This window comes from Vulpes lagopus, chromosome 9 (assembly GCF_018345385.1).
Source record: "Vulpes lagopus strain Blue_001 chromosome 9, ASM1834538v1, whole genome shotgun sequence".
Lineage (NCBI taxonomy): Eukaryota > Metazoa > Chordata > Mammalia > Carnivora > Canidae > Vulpes > Vulpes lagopus.
The window spans coordinates 15637792-15657363 of record NC_054832.1 but is presented as its reverse complement, the minus strand read 5'-3'; the positions used below and the strand labels follow the sequence as shown (position 1 = coordinate 15657363).

General features: G+C 37.3%; 1 protein-coding gene across 10 annotated transcripts in view; it reads right to left on the bottom strand.

Moving 5' to 3' along the window:
* The window catches only part of TATDN1 (TatD DNase domain containing 1), a 65182-nt gene that overhangs the window by 12312 nt on the left and 33298 nt on the right, over positions 1-19572 (bottom strand). For 7 of the 10 annotated variants that reach the window (XM_041768952.1, XM_041768949.1, XM_041768951.1 and 4 more), the window contains 4 exons: positions 17913-17989; positions 4551-4621; positions 3214-3340; positions 19-203 (listed from right to left, as the gene is read on the bottom strand). In XM_041768952.1, the coding sequence (XP_041624886.1) occupies positions 107-203; positions 3214-3340; positions 4551-4621; positions 17913-17989 (372 nt within the window). In that variant the 3' untranslated portion in view covers positions 19-106. The other 3 variants (XM_041768946.1, XM_041768947.1, XM_041768948.1) reach the window with 3 other exon arrangements.

Below are 19572 nucleotides of genomic sequence, written 5' to 3'. Positions count from 1 at the left end.
ATACCTCTTCAGACAACGTCCAGAGAATTCCTTTATTTATTCTTTATGTTTTACTATGAAATTTTACATACATGATGGGAAATGGAAAGAACATATCAATTACATGTCAGGAAAAAAATATTTTAATGGTGTTGTTATATAGTGTATTGGCTAATTCCAGTGGATCCTGCTCTCTTACTGCTGACATTATCTCCAGTATTTGACTAAAAGGAAACAAAACAAAATGGATCCAGGTTAAATTTCCAAGTACATGCTCTGTTTTAAAGGTTCCATATAAAGGAAACTATTGTTACTAGCACTTTTAACATAATAAGCTTAACAGGTATAAAGTTTTCAGCACTCTCAACAGAAAAGTTTATTATATTTAAAGTAGAGTAATTTGACACAAATTTCTGGGGCAGTCTTGCATATAACTAGAGCCAAGGTCAAGGTTCAAATAATTAAAAAACCAGTCCATATTATGTCAACCACAACTAATGGAACTAATTCAATGAAAATGAAGAGTTCTTTTAAACTGTGGGTCATTATGCATTCATTAGTGGGTCATGATGAGCTTTCAAAAATTGTAAGAAAAGGAAAAAAGTACATTGCACTTAGTAAAGGGAACTAAGGTTTCATTTCTGGTTGGCTTTTATATGTGTACATGTGTGCTGAGTCACAAGGTATGTGGTATTATGGGTATAGCGAAGTTTGAAAGCCACTGCTAAGAGAATTAGTCCCAGAAGCTGCAAGAAATTGCTGCATCATCACCAGCACAATGAAAGCAAAGGAACTTAGAAGTTACTGGAACAATGTATGGTCTTCGGGGGGAGGCAGATGCTTTCTTTTCCTGTACTTTTTCCTTATAAGAGCCAGACTAGCCCAGGTGTCAGATCTTTCAGTTTCTGTGCAGAATAATAATTAGCAGTAGTGTTCTCTAGCAATACTATATATAATGTGTTTATATATGAGTTAGAAAGTTCTAAAATCCAATTTAAACATAGAAAGGTTCAAGTTTTTTGTCCCTGGTATAGGTTTCTTAAATATGAACACCTCAAGAAATTAGAGATTAACTGGAACTTTTTTTTTACAATTACATAATTGTAATGCAAAAGCCTTTCTTAATATAGACTAAATTTTTGTTAACTGATTCAAAATGTGCTAAAAGCAAATGTATTAACATTTAAATTGACATTAAAGACCCAATTTTCTTAGTAAACTACAGAATTTTCCTCTTAACTACTACTAAGTTGGAACTCACCCGCATAATACTGCGTGCAATCAGTATGATTCCTGCCACTCATCTTCCTTTCAGTCCTTTCTCTGTACTGATACAACTTTAAAAAAAAACAAAACTGTCCCTTCCCTGCTTTAAATTCTTTGGGTCTGATGAAATCTGAACACTAAGGTTGGCAAACAAGAGCCCTCACCACTCTGGCCTTCCTAGACTTCTCACTTAGCCGAGCAGCCTACTTTCTGCCACAGTAAACTCACTGTTCCGCGCCCAGAGCAGTCAGCCCTTCCGCAGTCTGCCTTTGCTCCCAAGGTTTGTCTTGGTCTGGCATAAGGCCCAGCCGTACCCCATAAGCAGCTGAAGTGTCCCCTTCGTTAAGCTATTTGTCCTCAAGGGAGGTGGCTGCTATGTGCTATGATCCTCTCTGCTGGTTTGCTCTGGGAGGGCAGGGGTCCCGGTCGGACTCCGGTGTCTTCTCCAAAGTGCCTGGTGGGTGCAGGGCAGAGACTGGCTGGATTCTTCTCGGGAGCCCCGGTAACTTGTACCTTTCCTAACATGCGGGAGCTTCAAAATGTGTTTCGAGAAATTTATAATCTAAAAGGAGGAAAGATCTCTACAAAAATAAAACTGTAAATAGATGGGTTTGATAAAAATGACTAAGTAGGGAACGAATCAGTAATTAGCATTAGACTAGAGGCATGTGTGTTTCTGAAGCGTGGTTTAAAAATTTTCAGTTTGTAAATGCTGGCTTTCCAAGCTCCTTCCAACTGGTGTTCATGATTGCGGTTGAGATTCAGGTTTTCTTGCTTCTTAATAATCCGCATTCGGAAGACCTTAGAATTTTGTTTTGCAAATATGTCACTAAAGTCAACAGCTACGTCATACTTAACATCTAGGCAGTATAGAAAGCTGACTTGGATACACCGTGGGCAAGTATTTTCCCCAAGCTGGCTGCTAGAAAAATACTAGTTTCTTGTCTCCAGTGTCCTTTTAAATCTCTAAAGAATGATTCTGTCTTCTGTCTGAATTTACAAGTACCTACATTTCATAAAAGTTGTGATTCTTTACTAACCAGATTTTAATTTCCTCAGCCTATGAGACTTTAAACATTCAGTTTTAAAATCTTTGCCAACACCAGCATGTTAGTAAAGGAAAATCTTTCCAGTATTTTTTTTTTTAATAGAATAAGTCTTCAGTTTTCTGCCTGCTGAATTTTAGATCTGGTTTACCTAATACTGTTATCTGTTAAAAACTACTAAAAAATACACGTGGAAGGAATTATTACAACCTAAAAGTAACAGTTCAGTTGCCTGAACTGGTAAGCCATAGTTGACTGTTAACAGCCTAGATTTAAATTATCTGCGTACGCAAACAAAAACTGGATGATGTACCTATTAAAATGATACAAACTTATCCTGTAAATTATAAGCTCTATAGCTCCTTAACAGTTGGATGGGGAAACAACCCCTCCTTTCACATGCTATATACTATAAACCAAAAATGATGCTGAATTACTGCTTGGTTCCCCACCCCCTTTTGGGTTAGAAAAAGAAACTCTTTCTATAAACTTGACCATTTTGTTCAGAAGCTGAAAGAAATGTGTTACTTCTTAGGTTTATTCAGGTTGTCAAATCATTTAAAAACACTAAAAGGTATCCTGCTAAGAGTGCATTCTGACAACCATGAGCTGCGTGAGAATCTTTTCTCCCTTTCCTATAAAATGACAAATGACCAAAATCACATGAAGTTGATTTTGGTCATTCTCACTCCTGTAATAAAACCACTTATGAGTTGAGGGGTTGAGATGATGGGAAAAGAGGAGCTGACCTAGAGCAATCCCGGTGCAGATCCTCTCAAATCACTACATTAAAATGGTGGCTTTTGACTGGAACGTCATTGGAATGTCACCCAACTTCAATTTTGTTCCTAAAGTTCATTTTCTAAATGGCATTTGGTGGTTGACTTTAATGTTCTGAAGACCATGAAAACAAAATACTTACATTATATGGCAGGGTTCATTCCTGTCTTTTACGCAGTGCCCATTTTCCCACTTCTTTTTGGTAGGAAATGAAGTTTTTATATATTTTGATCCAGCATGTGTACTTTTCACTCCACACCAAGGTGCATCTACAGTTAAGCAAAGAAGTTTCTTAAGAGGTTTACTTTTCAAATCACTGTTTTCTTAACATTATCAAACAAAAATATATAAATTATAAAGTATAAGTCATGATTCAGCTTTAAAAATGGTAAAAAGCAAAATCTTAAGCATAAGATTAAATCTTGAACTATACACATTTTTAAATGCATTTAAAAAAATGTGAATGCTTTTTAAGACTCACTTTCATTATATTTTTTGCTAATTACTATTGGTGTATGGCACCTTAAAGCCAAAATAAATACAGATTGTAACCTGAAAACAATTAAGCCTCTATTTGCCTCTACTAAATGTGAAACAGTAGCTTTAAATACTGGGGTTATTCACTTACCTCTTTTTTTTTTTTTAATTTTTTTTTAATTTTTATTTATTTATGATAGTCACAGAGAGATAGAGAGAGAGGCAGAGACACAGGCAGAGGGAGAAGCAGGCTCCATGCACCAGGAGCCCGACGTGGGATTCGATCCCAGGTCTCCAGTATCGCGCCCTGGGCCAAAGGCAGGCGCCAAACCGCTGCGCCACCCAGGGATCCCACTTACCTCTTTCTTTAATAAGAATTTACACATTTTACAAGCATTGTACTTTTAATAAGATCAATTTCATTTTCATGACTCTCCAAGGAAATAAACCTGATTTGTTCAGAATGGCTTACTTAGTCTTTACTAAAAAAAGCCCATATATGTAGGTAAAGCCTTGACTTCAGGGTTAGGTAAAATGTTTAAGTTTCTAACCCTGTTTTAAGAGGCAGTTGGTTAATTTCTAAAATTCCTTGACTAAACCAGTTTGATTTAAATTCTTGTACTTTATTTGAAAAGTACTATAGAATTAAACTTACAAAGACAACACTATATAAAAAAAAATCTGAAGTTTCTGAAACCCCAAGGTCCCAGATTCCTTTGTTAGGGCTACTTGTTTAATAAAATATTTACGATTATAACCTCCTTAGTTACCACATTTTCAGATATCCCCCATTTTTAAGTGCTTAGGCTTAATCTAACTTCTACAATTGAAAACTCTGATTGCATAGATACTTTCTATCAATTGATAAAAAAAAACCCCAAAGGTTTTCTGAAAAGCGTAATTGTTGAAGGTGAGTGAGCTATTTTTAAAAATTTTACTTTGTCTAGCTCTTTTTTGATATGGTTTAATATGAAAATGAAAGTTCTAAAAGCATAAACTTACCAGTTTCAATCATTAATTTTTCACTAGGTATTGATTTCAGAACTTCCAAATTGGCCTCAGTTTTCAGTGAGCTTAAAAAAAATTTACAGATATATTTAATGAAGTTTTTTTCATGTTAACAGATTTATCTACAACAGATTAAAAACCTAAAATCTCCAAACAAAACTGGTTGGCTATAACAGCAGTATACACATTTCTATCCTTACAGAATCCAGATTAAAATCTATGCCAACCATACCCAACCTTTAAGGGGAAACAATTTTTTGTGTTTATCAGCTGTCTCAAAAGTTTTGGATTCACTCTGTGTAAAACAACTTTTTAAAGAATTTGCTTCCCTGGGTAATTTGCATACCTAGGCTCAAAATGCTGAGTTTAAAGGTATGGCCAGTTCTTTCATGGGCCAAATACTGCCAGGAAGGAATGAAAGTAATGTTCACTAATCGCCAAGAGAACCTTCACAAAGAATAAAAATCACAATCACAGAACTATGAGTATGTAACAAGGAATGAAAATGAAAACCTAGTTAGGAGATGTCCTATTCCCCACATCTGGAAACAGGATCTTTCATTACTCTTGACATTCTGAAACTTGATGTGTCTGGGCAAGAGGCTTTTTTCATTCATTTAGGGGAGTTAGAAGCCTTCCAGTTTATAGATGTGTGTGTTTGTGCGTTTAGGAGGTCTTCCAGTTTAGACCCCTCCCCCCAACTCTGGGAAAAAGAAATTTCCTCCTTTTCTCTCCTCTCTTTCTGGGACTTGTATTAGTTTTATAAATCCTGAAATGGTCTGTTAAGCTCCTGTTTCTTTCATCCTTTACTGGGAAATTAACTTTCATTTCCTTAACTTTCATTTTCAGATCCTGAGACAGACTAGATGGATTACTGGTCCCAATTCTTCACTTTCCTTTAATAGAAATGTATCTGCACCGTTGCCATTGTTTCTTAGTAAGGAGGAGGAGAAGGTTGACTCTGGCCATGGCCTCAAGACTTGCTTTGACCAGATGACATGGCCAAAGGTTTGAAATGCACTTTTTTTTTTTTTTTTTTGATGGCACTTTTGTGATCTGAGAGTAGCACGCTCTAAATAGCCACTGCCATTTCAGCCTGGGCACCCAGAATGAAAACACAGCTCAGATTTGTATTCAACATGTGCCTGTGGCAGAGAGATCTGCCTCTATCAGTCAACCCCAGCTGATCCAAAGACCCAGGAGTATGAAAAAAATGCTTCCTATAATATGCCAGTGAGTTTTAGGATGGCTTGCTATATAATGTGATGATTAAATACTGTCTTTATGCTACATCTTTATTTTTAGCATATATATAACTTTTTACTGTGGAAAGATTAAAATGTATGTAAGACTGGAATACAGAACCCCCATGTATTCATTACCTGGCCCCCATCTATTATCAACTCCTGGCCTATACTATCCTATCCACTCACCCCAAATCTTTCCATATTATTTTGAAGGAAATTTAAAATGTATAGTTTCAACACTTTAGCATTTATTTCAGAAAATATGTCAGCATGTATCTCTAAGCATGAGTTGTTTTTTTTTTTTTAAAATGGAACCACAATACTATTATCACGTCTAAGAAAACCCAACTCTTTTATCATAATATATCCACTATTCAAATTGTCTCAATGTCATACATTCTTAAGTTTGTTTGACTCAGGATCCAAATGAAGGGTGCACCTTGCAACTGGTCAGTGTTCTAAATCTCTTAACCTATTAAGGTTTTATGCATCTCTTTTCTACTTCAAATTTGTTGAAGAAACCCAGTTGTTTGCCCTGAAGAGTTTTCCAGTCTTGATTTCATCTGTGTTCACCTGTGTTCACCTGGATTTGTATCTGGGCTCTGTATTCTGTTCCACTGATCTTTGTGTATGTTTTTGTGTCAGTACCATACAGTTTGGTAGGTTCCCAGATGTTTTTTTAATAGAAGTATAGTGGACATACAATATTCTATTAGTTATAGGTGTAAACCAGAGATTTGATATTAGTTTACATTACAAAATGGTCATCAATAAGTGTAACCATCTGTCACCAAACTTACAGTATTATTGACTATATTCTCTATATTGTACTTTGCAGCCACGTGACTAATTTGTAACTGGAGTTTGTACCTCTTAAATTTCCTTAAAAGAGCCACCAGTTTGTTCTCCATAATTCTGAGTTCATTGTTTTGTTGTTTGTTTGTTTTTTGCTCATTTATAAGTAGGCTCCACACTGAGTCTACTTTATTTGAAAAGTATTGTAGAATTAAGCCATTATACAGATGATACTGTGTAAAAAAAATTCTGAGGTTTTTGAAACTACGAGATACTTCATTAAAGACTACTTAATAAAATATTTATAATTAGACCTCCTTAGTTAACACATACTCTGACATTCCATTTTTAAGTGCTTAGGCTTAATCAAGCTTCTAAAATTGAAAGGTTTGATTGCATAAATACTTGTGCCAGTACCACACTGTTTTGAGTACTATAGCTTTGTTTTTCAAGATTGCTCTTGCTCTTCAGGGTGTTCTGTGGTCCCATGCACATTTTAGAATTTTAGTTCTGTGAAAATACTATTGGTGTTTTGATAGGGATTGCATTGAATCTGTGGATTGCTTTAGGATGAATGGACATTTTAACAATATTCTTCCAATCCATGAGCATGGTATATCTTTACATTTATTTGTGTCATGTTGAGTTTCTTTCATCAGTATCTTACAGTTTTCAGAGTATAGGTCTTTAATTTCTTTGGTTACATTTATTACTAGATATTTTTATCTTTTTGACACAGTTGTCAATGGGATTGTTTTCTTAATTTCTGCTGGCTCATTTTACTAGAGACCTACCTGATTTTTGTATATTAACTTTCCGCAGCTTTACTGAATACGTTTATTCTAACAGTTTTATGATGGAGTCTTTAGGGCTTTCTAAAAATACAATGTCACCTGCAAATGACGACAGTTTTACTTCTTCCATGCCAATCTGGGTGCCTTTTTTCTTATCTGATTGCTGTGGCTAGGATTTCCAGTACTATGTTGAATATAAGTGGCAAGAGTGGACATCTCTTTCAGCTTTTCACCACTGATGATGATGTTAGCTGTGGGTTTGTCATATATAGTCTTTATTATATTGAGGTATGTTCCCTCAATACCCACTTAATATGTTGAGAGTTTCTTTTTTTTTTTTTTTTAATATTTATTTATTTATGATAGTCACAGAGAGAGAAAGAGAGAGAGGCAGAGACATAGGCAGAGGGAGAAGCAGGCTCCACGCACCGGGAGCCCGATGTGGGATTCGATCCCGGGTCTCCAGGATCGTGCCCTGGGCCAAAGGCAGGCGCCAAACCGCTGCACCACCCAGGGATCCCATGTTGAGAGTTTCTATCATGAGTTGATGTTGAATGCTTTTTCTGCATCTACTGAGAGATTTTTATCTTTCATTTTGTTAGTGTGCTGGTTCAATTTGCAGACATAACCATTTTTGCATGCCTGGAACAAGTCCCATTTGGTCATAGTGAATGATCCTTATTTTAATGGATTGTTGAATTCAGTTTGAGGATACTTTGTTGAGAAATGCTTTATATGTTTATGCGGGATACTTCCCTGTAAATTTTCTATTTTGTAGTGCCTTTGCCTGGTTCTGGTTTCATAGAATTTTGGAAGCATTCCTTCCTCTTCAATTTTTTTGAGTAGCTTGGGGAGAAGAGGTATTAACACTTCTTTAAATATTTGGTAGAATTCACCTATAAAGCCATCTGCTTCCAGACTTTTTTTTTTTTTTAATCACCAGTTCAATTTCATTACTAGTGATCAGTCTGTTCAAATATTTTGTTTCTTCCTGATTCTTTCTTGGAAGATTGTGTTTTCCTAGGAATTTATCCATTTCTTCTAGGTTGTTCAATTTATTGGTGTATAATTTTTCATAGTAGTCTCTTATAGTCCGTGGTATTTTGTGGTGTTATTTCTCTTCATTTCTGATTTTGAGTCTTTTGTTTTTTTTAGTAAGTGGCTATATAGGTTTATCTATTTTGCTTATTTTTTTAAAGAACCAGCTCTAGTTTCATTAGTTATTTGTTTTTTCTCATTTCTCATGTCTGTATTTCACTTATTTCTGTTCTGTTCTTTATTATCTGCCTTCTAATTCTTGACTTTGTTCTTTTTCTGGCTTCTTTAGGTGTAAGGTTAGATTAATATTTTTGTTTCTTGAGGTAGGCCTGTATTGCTCCAAACTTTCCTTTTAGAACTGCTTTTGCTACATTCTAAATATTTTGAACTGTTGTGTTTTCATTTGTCTCAAGGTTTTTTTTTTTTTATTTCCTCAATCCACTGGTTCTTCAGTGTTTAGCCTCCATGTTGTTTTTTTCAGTGTTTTTACTGTAATTGATTTTTTAAAAAGATTTTATTTTTTTAAGTAATCTCTACACTTGAACTCACAATTCTGAGATCGAGTCACATGCTCCACTGACTAAGCCAGCCAGGCATCTCTCTGTAATTGATTGCTAGTTTCATACTGTTATAGTCAGAAAAGAGGGGATCCCTGGGTGGTTCAGCGGTTTGGTGCCTGTCTTTGGCCCAGGGTGCGATCCTGGATCCCCGGGATCGAGTCCCACATCAGGCTCCTGGCATGGAGCCTGCCTCTCCCTCTGCCTGTGTCTCTGTCTCTCTCTCTCTCTCTCTGTCTATCATAAATAAATAAAATCTTAAAAAAAAAAAAAAAGATGCTTGATCGGATTTCAGTTTTCTTATGTTTACAGAGACTTGTTTGGTGGCCTCACATGTGAGCTGTCCTGGAGAACAGAATGTTTCATGTGCCATTGAATCTATTGTTTTTAGATGTAGTGTTCTGTATATCAAGTGCATCTGGTCTAATATGTCATTCAAAATCCATTTCCTAAAAAAAACAAAAAAAAAAAACAAAAAAAAAAAACAAAATCCATTTCCTTATTGCATTTCTGTTTGAATAGTCTATTCATTGATGCAAGTGGGGTGTTAAAATCCTCCACTATATTTGATATATATATAATATATAATTGATTCAACTATCAATATCTCCCTTTAATGTCTGTTAATAAATTGCTTTATTTAGATGTTATGTTGGGTGTAGATATTTACAACTGTTATATCCTCTTGTTGGACCCCTTTATCATTATGCAATGCCCTTGTCTTATTACAATATTTTTTTATTTATTTTTTTAAAATATTCTATTTATCTATTCATGAGAGACACGCAGAGAGGCAGAGACACAGGCGGAGGGAGAAGCAGGCTCCAAGCAGGGAGCCCAACGTGGGACTCAATCCCGGGTTTCCAAGATGACGCCCTGGGCCCAAGGCAGACATCTACCCAACCTCCGAGCCACGCAGGGATCCCCTCCAATATACTTTAAAACAAAGACTGTATCATTTAAGTATTGTTACTGTAGCTTTTTGTGGTTGCTGCTGCTTCTGTTTACATGGAATATCATTTTCCTCCTTTCACTTTCAGTCTGTGTGTCTTTAGGCCTGAAATAAGTCTCTTGTACCAGCATATAAAAGTTTTGTTTTTTTTTAATCCAATCATCTTATGCTTTTTGACTGGAGTATTTAATCTATTAAGGTTTAATGTAATTATTGGTAGGTATATGCTTATTACCATTTTGTTAATTGTTTTCTAGTTGTTTTTGTAGTTCTTTTTTCTCTTGTTCTCCTCCCTCTGGTTTGATGGCTTTCTTTAGTGTCATGCTTAGATTTCTTTCTCTTTAGTTTTTGTGTATCTATTACAGGTTTTCAGTTTGTGGTTACCATGAGGTACATCTACAACATTCTACGTATATAGCAATCTATTTTCAGTTGATGTTAATGTTTGAACATATTCTTTTTTTTTTTTAATTTTATTTATTTATGATAGTCACAGAGAGAGAAACAGAGAGAGGCAGAGACATAGGCAGAGGGAGAAGCAGGCTCCATGCACCGGGAGCCCGATGCGGGATTCGATCCCGGGTCTCCAGGATCGCGCCCTGGGCCAAAGGCAGGCGCCAAACCGCTGCGCCACCCAGGGATCCCTGTTTGAACATATTCTGAAAGGACTACCTTTTTATTCCCTCCTTTTCAAGTTTATGTATATAGTGTCATATTTTATATCTTTTTGTGTAATTGTTAGAGATAATTGATTTTACTGTTTTTTGACCTTCATACTAGTTTTACCAGTGATTGTTCTATCTTTACTATGTTTGCTTTTACCAGAGAAATATTTTATGAATTTCTTCTAATCAACCTTTCCTTTTTTAAAACATTTTTATTTACTTATTTGAGAGAGAAAGAGAATGACAGTGAGCACGAGCAGGGAGATGGGAGAAGCAGGCTCCTGCCCAACGTGGGGCTCAATCCCAGGACCGTGGGACCATTACCTGAGCTGAAGGCAGACATCTAGCCAACTGAGTCACCCAGGCACCCCTAGTTAGCCTTTTTTTTTTTTTTTTAAATCTGCTTAAAGAAGTATGTTTAAGGGGATTCCTGAATGGCTCAGTGGTTGAGCTCTGCTTTCAGATTAGGGCTTGATCCTGGAGTTAAGGGATAGGGTCCCACATCGGGCTCCCCTCAGGGAGCCTGCTTCTCCCTCTGCCTATGTCTCTACCTCTGTCTCTCTCATGAATAAATAAAATATTTTTTTAAAAAAGTACATGTAACATTTCTTGTAAAAAACACTTTAGTGGTGATGAACTCTGAAGTTATGTCTGAGAAACCCTCTCTCTCTGTGAATTCTAAACGATAACCTTGCAAGGCATAGTATTCTTGGTTATAGGCTTTTTCCTTCCAGCACTTTGAATGTATCACACTACTGCCTTCTGGCTGCAAAGTTTTAGCTAAAAAAATCAGCTGATAGCATTAAAGGGGTTTCCCTAGTATGTAATTAGTTGCTTTTCTCTTACTGCTTTAAAGACTCTTTAATTTTTAACCTTTTTGTGATTACATGCTTTGGTGTGGACTTCATCTTGTTTGGGGCTGTGTGTGTTTCCTGGACACATATTTTTCCCCAGGTTAGGAAAATTTTCAGCTGTTTCTTCAGATTTTCTGCCCCTCGCTTCTCCTTCTGCGACTCCTATAATGTATTAGTGCAACTGATGCTGTCCTAGAGGTTTCTTAACTTCATTTTAAAAAATTCCTTTTCAGCTTAGATGGTTTCTACTACACCATCACCCAGGTCACTGATCTGTTCTGCTGTATCCTCCGTTATTTTTCACTTCAGTTATTGTATTCTTTATCTCTAATTGGTTCTTTTTATATTTTCTTTTACTGATTTCATCTACTCCTTTCAAGTTCACTGAGCATCTTTATGATTGTTACTTTGGACTCATAATTTAGATTGTCTTGGTTTTGTTTAGTTCTTTTGTGGGATTTTGTCCTGTTCTTTCACATGGAATAAATTCCTCTGTCTTTTCATTTTGTCTGTATTTTTTTCTTTGTATTACATCACTTACATCTCCTGGCCTTGTATGTGGTGGCCTTGTGTAAAAGGTGTTCTGTGGGGCTAAGTAGCATAATACCCCATGGTCACCAGGGATGTGTCCAATGTGGACTGTCTATGCCCTCCTGTTGTAACTGTGTTGCAACTGCCGTGGGTGTGCTGGTAGGCAGGACTTCCAATCCATGAGCATGGTCCCAAGCCCAGTTGGCTGCAAAGCCTTCTTGAAGTCACTGCAGGGATGCGGGGTGGGACTAGGACATGTTCCTAGCTGGAGCTGCCCAGGAGATCTGGTAGAGAAGTAGCTGCTTTGTGGGTTCACCAGTCCCACACAAGGTGACTACTGGGTGTGCTGGGCAGGAGCCATTTTGGAAGGACACCTGCCTGATCTGGCAGGTTGGGTGAGGTGGGTCCAACAGGGAATGCCAGGGCAGAGTGAGCTGTGCTATCAAGATGGTTGGACAGTGTCAGAATTGGCCCTTGTGAGCACCAGGCCAGTGAGGCTTGAGAAAGCAAAAGATGGCACCTGCTAGCACTCCTAGTCCTGGAGAAATTTTCAACAAATCCCTGCCCCTCCAGCACACACTCTAAAATTAGCCAATAAATCTCCTTCCTGTATACCCCTGACACTTTTCAAACTGCTGCCTCTCTGCAGGACGTTGGAGTGATATAGTGTGCTGGCCCTTTAAGAGTAGAGTCACAGTTTCTTCAAGCACCCTGGCTCTGCTGGAGTAAAGCCCTGCTGGTTATCAGAGCCAGCTGTTACAGGGACTTGTCTTCCTGGTGCAGATCCCCAGGGCCATTGAGGTGCAGGAGACACCTGATGCGGGGGCTTGATCCCCTTGCTCCTCATGGAGGACCTCTACACCTGTGATATCGCTCCTGGTTGTGAGTTACCACTCCACACTTGTGGCTCCCCACCATGTCTCTGCTCCTCCTCACCCTTCTCAGTGTGGCTTTTACTTTGTAGTGTGGAAGAGCTGTTCTGCTACTCAGGTCATTTTCTGAAATGAGTTGCGTTACTTGCAATTGTTATCTGACTGTGTCTGTGGGAGGAAGTCGGATCCTCCTACTCCACTATATTCCCTGGTCTTATCAACATGAAGAAAAATTCTGTCCTCTATTTCTCACAGGGTATCTAGAGTACCATCTAGAATCCTGACCAGATTCAGGTTGGATTTTTTCCTTCTTTGGCAAGACTTTAATTTTCTGATAGGAGGCAGCCATGGATGCCCAGTGCTTAGGCCTCTTAATTCACCAGAATCTGCAGAATGCTGATAGAATTCTATCAGCTAGAATACTCGTATAAAAAGTTCCTATGTCTACTATTAGGTACCCAATGGTAGTTGGTAGAGGGCAAAAATATGTATCTTGTTGAATGTGTTGATTCCCTCACTTTCTCCAATGGTGGTATTAATACAGACATTCATTTCTAATCATTAAGGAACTCTGTTAGTTTTATGTTCTTTTTCTTGTAATAGTCTGTTCATATTTTATGAACTTAACATCTTATTAACCTTTACTATATCAGGTCTCTTTTAATGTTCTTTTCCCTAAATTGTTTCCTCTGGTGTTAACTTTTCTGCTTATCTTGGTCTTTTTCCTTCTGTTGGTTCATCTCATTTATCTGGTGGTCCTTAATTACCAATTTATACTTAAGAAGACTTGAGTTGCCAGTGTAAGAAAACTTGAGTTGCCAGGGTTGTGTTCCCTCTGCTTCTGTGAAAACAGAAGACTGTTTTACTGCCAGTTCTCTGAGTGGGTAAGTTCCTTGTGGGATAGGCCAGGAATGGGCATACAGATCTGTAATTTCATTTAAGAATGAAAAGGGAGGGAGCTGCGAGGCTTTTGCTTCTCTAAAGGCTTTCCTCTGGGATCAGCATAAGAATTCCAGGTCTTGGCTCTTACAGTTAGGTTTATTCCATTTTCTTGAGAAAGGATTTTTCTCTTTGAATAGAAATGCTTGCTGCAAGGCAACCACTATAAGGAGTGATATATATCTTTCTCTAGAAGGCCTTCAGTCACAATTTGGTCCTATTTATCACTAATTCTAAAACCCAAAGCCTCTCTGAGATTTTGCCTGCTAAATTTTGCTACCGTCTCCTCTGGGGCCCTTTAGTCTAAGTTGTCTATTACAGAAAGTCCAGTCTTGTTTCTTCGTTCTTACTGGTTTTCCATTTTTAATATGTAGGATTTTACTTTAGAATGATTTTAGGACAGGTTTGAAAGGGAAATGTGTGTCTAGTTTGCCATAAATACCAGCCTTTTTATTAGTGTTCTCTAGAAAAAAACAAAACTTATTTTCAGCCAGCTTAACAGTTGATCAATACGAGTATTTTCAAAATGATGGGCTTGATATATGTACTAAATTTATAACTTCCAGTTATAAATTATTAATTTGTAAATTAAATTAATAAATTATTATTAATTGCATATTTTAATCTCTTGAAAAGAAATCATGCCTGACTTAGTCTTTTACTACCTATATTCCATGATTGTAAAAAGTGATCTAAATACAGAAATATACACTACCAGAAGAAATATTTTTAAATCAAAGCCAATTATATCTTTAATAAGGTTTCCCATTTAAGGGCAAGCAGCTACAGGATTCTGTAGTCAAATCTGAAACTGTCCCATTTTCTTGGAGGAAAATGTTATAATTCAATCCTTAGAAACCAGACTTTACGTCACAGTATAGACTCAATTACTATAACTGAGAGTCAGATTAAGACTATAATACATTGAATGTCAGAATAAGAATAGAGATATTAACTGATTAAACATTAACTGAGTTAATATAGAAAAAAAAAAACCCTCATGTCATTAACTTAAAGCCATATCCTTATAAATTCAAGGTCATACAGAAATTTTTTAAGATGTATATTTCAAGTTGATGAAATGCAGACCTTCTACCCTCTTTTTTTTTTTTTTTTAATATTTTATTTAAAGTGCAAGCCAGGAGAGGGACAGAAGGAGAGAGAGAATCTCAGGCAGACTCTGCTGTGAGCATGGAGCCCAACAGTGTCCAATCCCACAACCCTGAGACCATGATCTGGGCTGAATCAACAGACGCTCAACTGACTGAGCCACCCAGGCACCGCTACTATCATCTTGTCTTAAAAATCATTTCAAAATTAAAAAAAACAAAATAAAACAAAACCAGAAACACATTTTTTGGTGAAACTAGGAGATATTTCTCTTAGTAACAAAACTATAAAGCAGAAAATAGACAGTAAAATGATAAATGATCCCTGTTTATGTGCTAAGTGACTTATGTGCCATGTGCCTGCAAGGAAAGACTGAAGACAAGCAAACCAATTCACCCAAGAAGTTCTGGGAAATGGAAGATCTAGGTACTTAGGTTGTAATAAGGCAAGGGACTGAGTGAGGGCTGCTTTAAAAAGTGGGGAACAAAAAATAAATAAATAAATAAATAAATAAATAAATAAATAAATAAATAAATATAAATAAAAATAAAAAGTGGGGAACAGAAAAGACAGAACACTCAGATTACTTTTCAGGGAACTGGTGCAGAAATGACTATTTCTGCTTCCTAACCCTGGACTGAGAGAGAGAAGGGGGGATAGGGGTGTGTGTACGGTCTCTGGAGAAGCTAAATCAAAGACTGGACAGGAGAACGAGGAGTGCAGAGGAGTGCAGGGGTGAAGCACGGGGCTGCAAACAGCCCAAATGCTGACTGGTCGGTGAGGTCCTCTCCAAACTTATTCTGCTCCAGAACACAGGTACATTTATGAATCTCCACCCTGTTTTTCCCTCTCTGAAGGATCCTGAAGGCAATAAGAATTGCCTGACATTTAAAGAAAGTCATGACAGAGACTAAAATAAAGAAGAAAAAGAAACTCAGAGGAAATAAAAGCATTATATGGCAAACAAAAAATAACTTTATAATTCATATCTTTAGAGAGAGAAGAAGATCTATCTGTATCTGTCAAACCAGATAACCATCGGGGAAAAAAGAACTTTCAGAGATTAAAACCAGAAGCTGGAAGTTTTATTAAAAAGCTGAAAAATATTTTTGAAAGGAGGGGGGAAAAGAGAGAGAGAAATTACAGGAGGAAAAAAAAAAATGAGATCACAGTACAAGCCTGGGAGGTCCAAAGGAAGAACAGAGAAAAAAAAAAAAAAAATCCCAGGACTGACAGAGATGAACTTCTAGCTGGAATGGGCCAGTATAGAGTACACAAACTCTGAATGACAAAGGCATCAAAATGCCTTTGTGAAGTCTGATAATACCAGAGGTAAAGAACTAAAATATTCCACCGGGAGAAAACAGTAGGTCAGAGGATAAAGACTAGGAATCAGAATAGCCACTGACTTACTGACATTTAGCCTAGAAATGGAGCCCTATAAAGTCTCACGAAAATTAATTCTAGTCTAGAATTTTATGCCCAGGAAAAATACAAGTGGAAAGGTTTCTGTTTTTCTTTCATTAACTATGCAGGCAAGCTTTCAGGAGCAGAATAAATTCATTTGAAACATGTTCTAGCAAAACAAAACTGACTACACGGGATCTAAATAAGAGTTCCATCGCTGAGTAGACACTGATCCAAAATGAAGATGGAAGGGTTAGGAACTGGACAGGTAATCTAGACAACCAGATTATCTAGACAGTTTTCCTCACACGGAAAAACAGAGAAAGGCGTTTTTCACAATGGTTGGAAAGTGTGAGAAGGCTTCAAGCTTTGAAGAAAACCAAGTAAATAAACATGAGGAAAGTTGCTGTAGGGAAATAAAGTGGTGTATCTGACAGTTCAGAGGTAAACAATATTTTCAGACATAATAATGGACACAATAAAGATGCATACAACCTAAAATTCTGAACTCCGTACACGGACAAGCCTGTGGAGGAAAGGCTGCAGGTGGCAGGGCAGTGCTGCTTGTGAGAAGTAAGATGCTTGCACACCTGAACGGAAACAGGGTGAATTAAGAGAACTGCACAGATGTAATACTTAGATTATATGACGATAAAAAGCAAGTGGGGGGGGTCTCTGGAAAAGCTGACTTAGAGGTAGAGGGCATGGTGAGGAGACTGTGGTTACAGGTTTTTTAGAACTACTTTTTAATCTATTATTCATGTATCCATAGTGGTTTATAAATTATTAAGATATAGAAGCAGCATTTAGGACATATAAATAAGTCTGAACTCTGTAACAAATAATTTCATGGTTCTATTTTCCTGAGGTGATATTTTACTAAAAAATAATATAGTCAGCTAAGCAGTAGTTTTTAAAGGAATAAAACACTGCAGAGGGAAAGCCCAGGGACCCAGCTGTGCTAGCTAACTATTACTGGGTTTACAAGGTTTGGTGTGGTGTAACAGCAGAAAGGTCAAGGAGCGTGGAGCCAGAAGACACTGGTTCTCACACTGTGAGTTACTTTATACCTGTTTCTTAACCTCTGTGAGCCTCAGTTTCTTGGCCTAGAGAGATCTATAAAATGATTATGTCATAGTAGGACTTGCCCCCTAGTCGGATATCACTTGTGTATATGTGTACACAATGCTAAGAACATGTATGTTTTAAAGGGATAAAATGACCTGAGAATAATTTGCATTGCTAGAGAAAGCTAGCTCCTGATCTCAATACAAAATTGTTTTCCATAACTGCGATACAGGGTTAATAGCTTATAACTTGCAAGTTTTTTTTTTTTGTTTTTTTGGTTAAGTACGCTCTATGCCCACAGCGAGGCTTGAACTCACCACCCCAACCAAGATTAAGAGTCACATGATCTACCGAGCTCTGTAACTTTCAAGTTTTAACTTGCAAGAGTAATATTGTATAATTTCTTACATACTTATTGAAATTTGCAGGCCAAGATCAATATGATAAATAAATACATTTAAATCTTTATCTGCAATTAACTGTAAAACAAGGAATCTACTTAATATAAAACAAACTTAAGGACCTACCAACCATTAAATCCTATATAGAGATCCAAGTCAATCAAGGCAGCTGCTGCTTCCTTCGTACCATCAAATGAATGCACCTAAGGACATACAGGTATAATTTTATTTAGTAATTACTTTCTTCAAAATCCTAAATAACACTAATAAGACTTTCTAAGGAAAAGTATAGATGCAGTAGGGTTTTTGGACCAGAGGGCTTTAAATGTGGTGGCCCCTACAATCTTTATTTTCAAATCCAATCTCACAATTAAAATAGGGCATCTCCAATGGTATTAGGCAAGAGGGGAGATGGCTGCCTAGACTTTCTCTCTCTGGCTGTGCTGATGGCTCTGCACCAGCATTACTGCAGTACCTCCAGGAAAGGGGACTGGAGGTGGGAACCACATTCTCAGGCAAAAGCATGGGAAAAGAAAAGTTTAAAATGTTATAAAACCCTGTAAAATGGAGATGTCTGGATGGCTCAGCAGTTAAGCGTCTGCCTTTGGCTCAGGGCGTGATCCCAGGTGTGGGGATCAGGTCCCACATCGGGCTCCCCACAGGCAGCCTGCTTTTCCCTCTGCCTGTGTCTCTGCCTCTGTGTGTCTCTCATGTATAAATAAATAAAATATTTAAAAAAAACAACCCATGTACAATGTATCTTAAAATGTTCAATTTTTATGTTATGGAATACTTTTTTCTAGAAGACAGATGACTTAAGGGACAAGTTTTAAGACCTATAAAGAGTTCTAAGAATCTCACTGAAAAATGTAAATTATTACACAGTAATAATTATCTCAGTAGGCAAAAAGGAATGGTGGTGTTCTCCTTCAAATATATAGGGATTAAAGCATAGTTTTTCACACGTTAGATATATTTATGTAATCAAAACAGTAACAACACTTCTTTAAATACACCTAATAAGGGGGGCACCTGGGTGGTTCAGTCAGTTACACATCCAACTCTTGGTTTCAACTCAGATTGTGATCTCATGGGTTCTGGGATCGAACCCCATGTGGGGCTCGGTATTGAGTCGGCTTGGGATTCTCTCTCTCCTCTCCCTCGGCCCTTCCCCTGCTCATGTGTGTATGCACTTTCTCTCAAATAAATCTTTTTTTTTTTTAATATTTTATTCATGACAGACACACACAGAGAGAAAGAGAGAGAGAGAGAGAGGCAGAGACACAGGCAGAGGGAGAAGCAGGCTCCATGCAGGGAACCCGACGTGGGACTCGATCCCGGGTCGCCAGGATCACACCCCAGGCCAAAGGTGGCGCTAAACCACTGAGCCACCCGGGCTGCCCTAAACCTTTTTAAAAATAAATATATAAACACACACACCTAACAAGTGATGTCATTAATATATTCGTACAGCATCCAGAGTCTGAATCCACTATGAGTAACATGCTTCTCAAAAATAAAACTTACACAGCTGCCCAGAAGGGTTTATTCTTCCCCTTAGCATTTCCAACTGACTAGAAAATATACCATCCATCAAAATAATTTTAAATAAGACTCTTCATAAACCATTTCAGGAAATTAGTTTTATTTTATTTGGTGATCTCTTTCTCTCTTTCTAAGATTTTTTAAAGTAATCCTACACCCAGTGTGGGGCTTGAACTTAGAACCCTAAGATCAAGAGTCACACATTCTGAGCCAGCCAGGCACCCCTTGGCAATATCTTTTT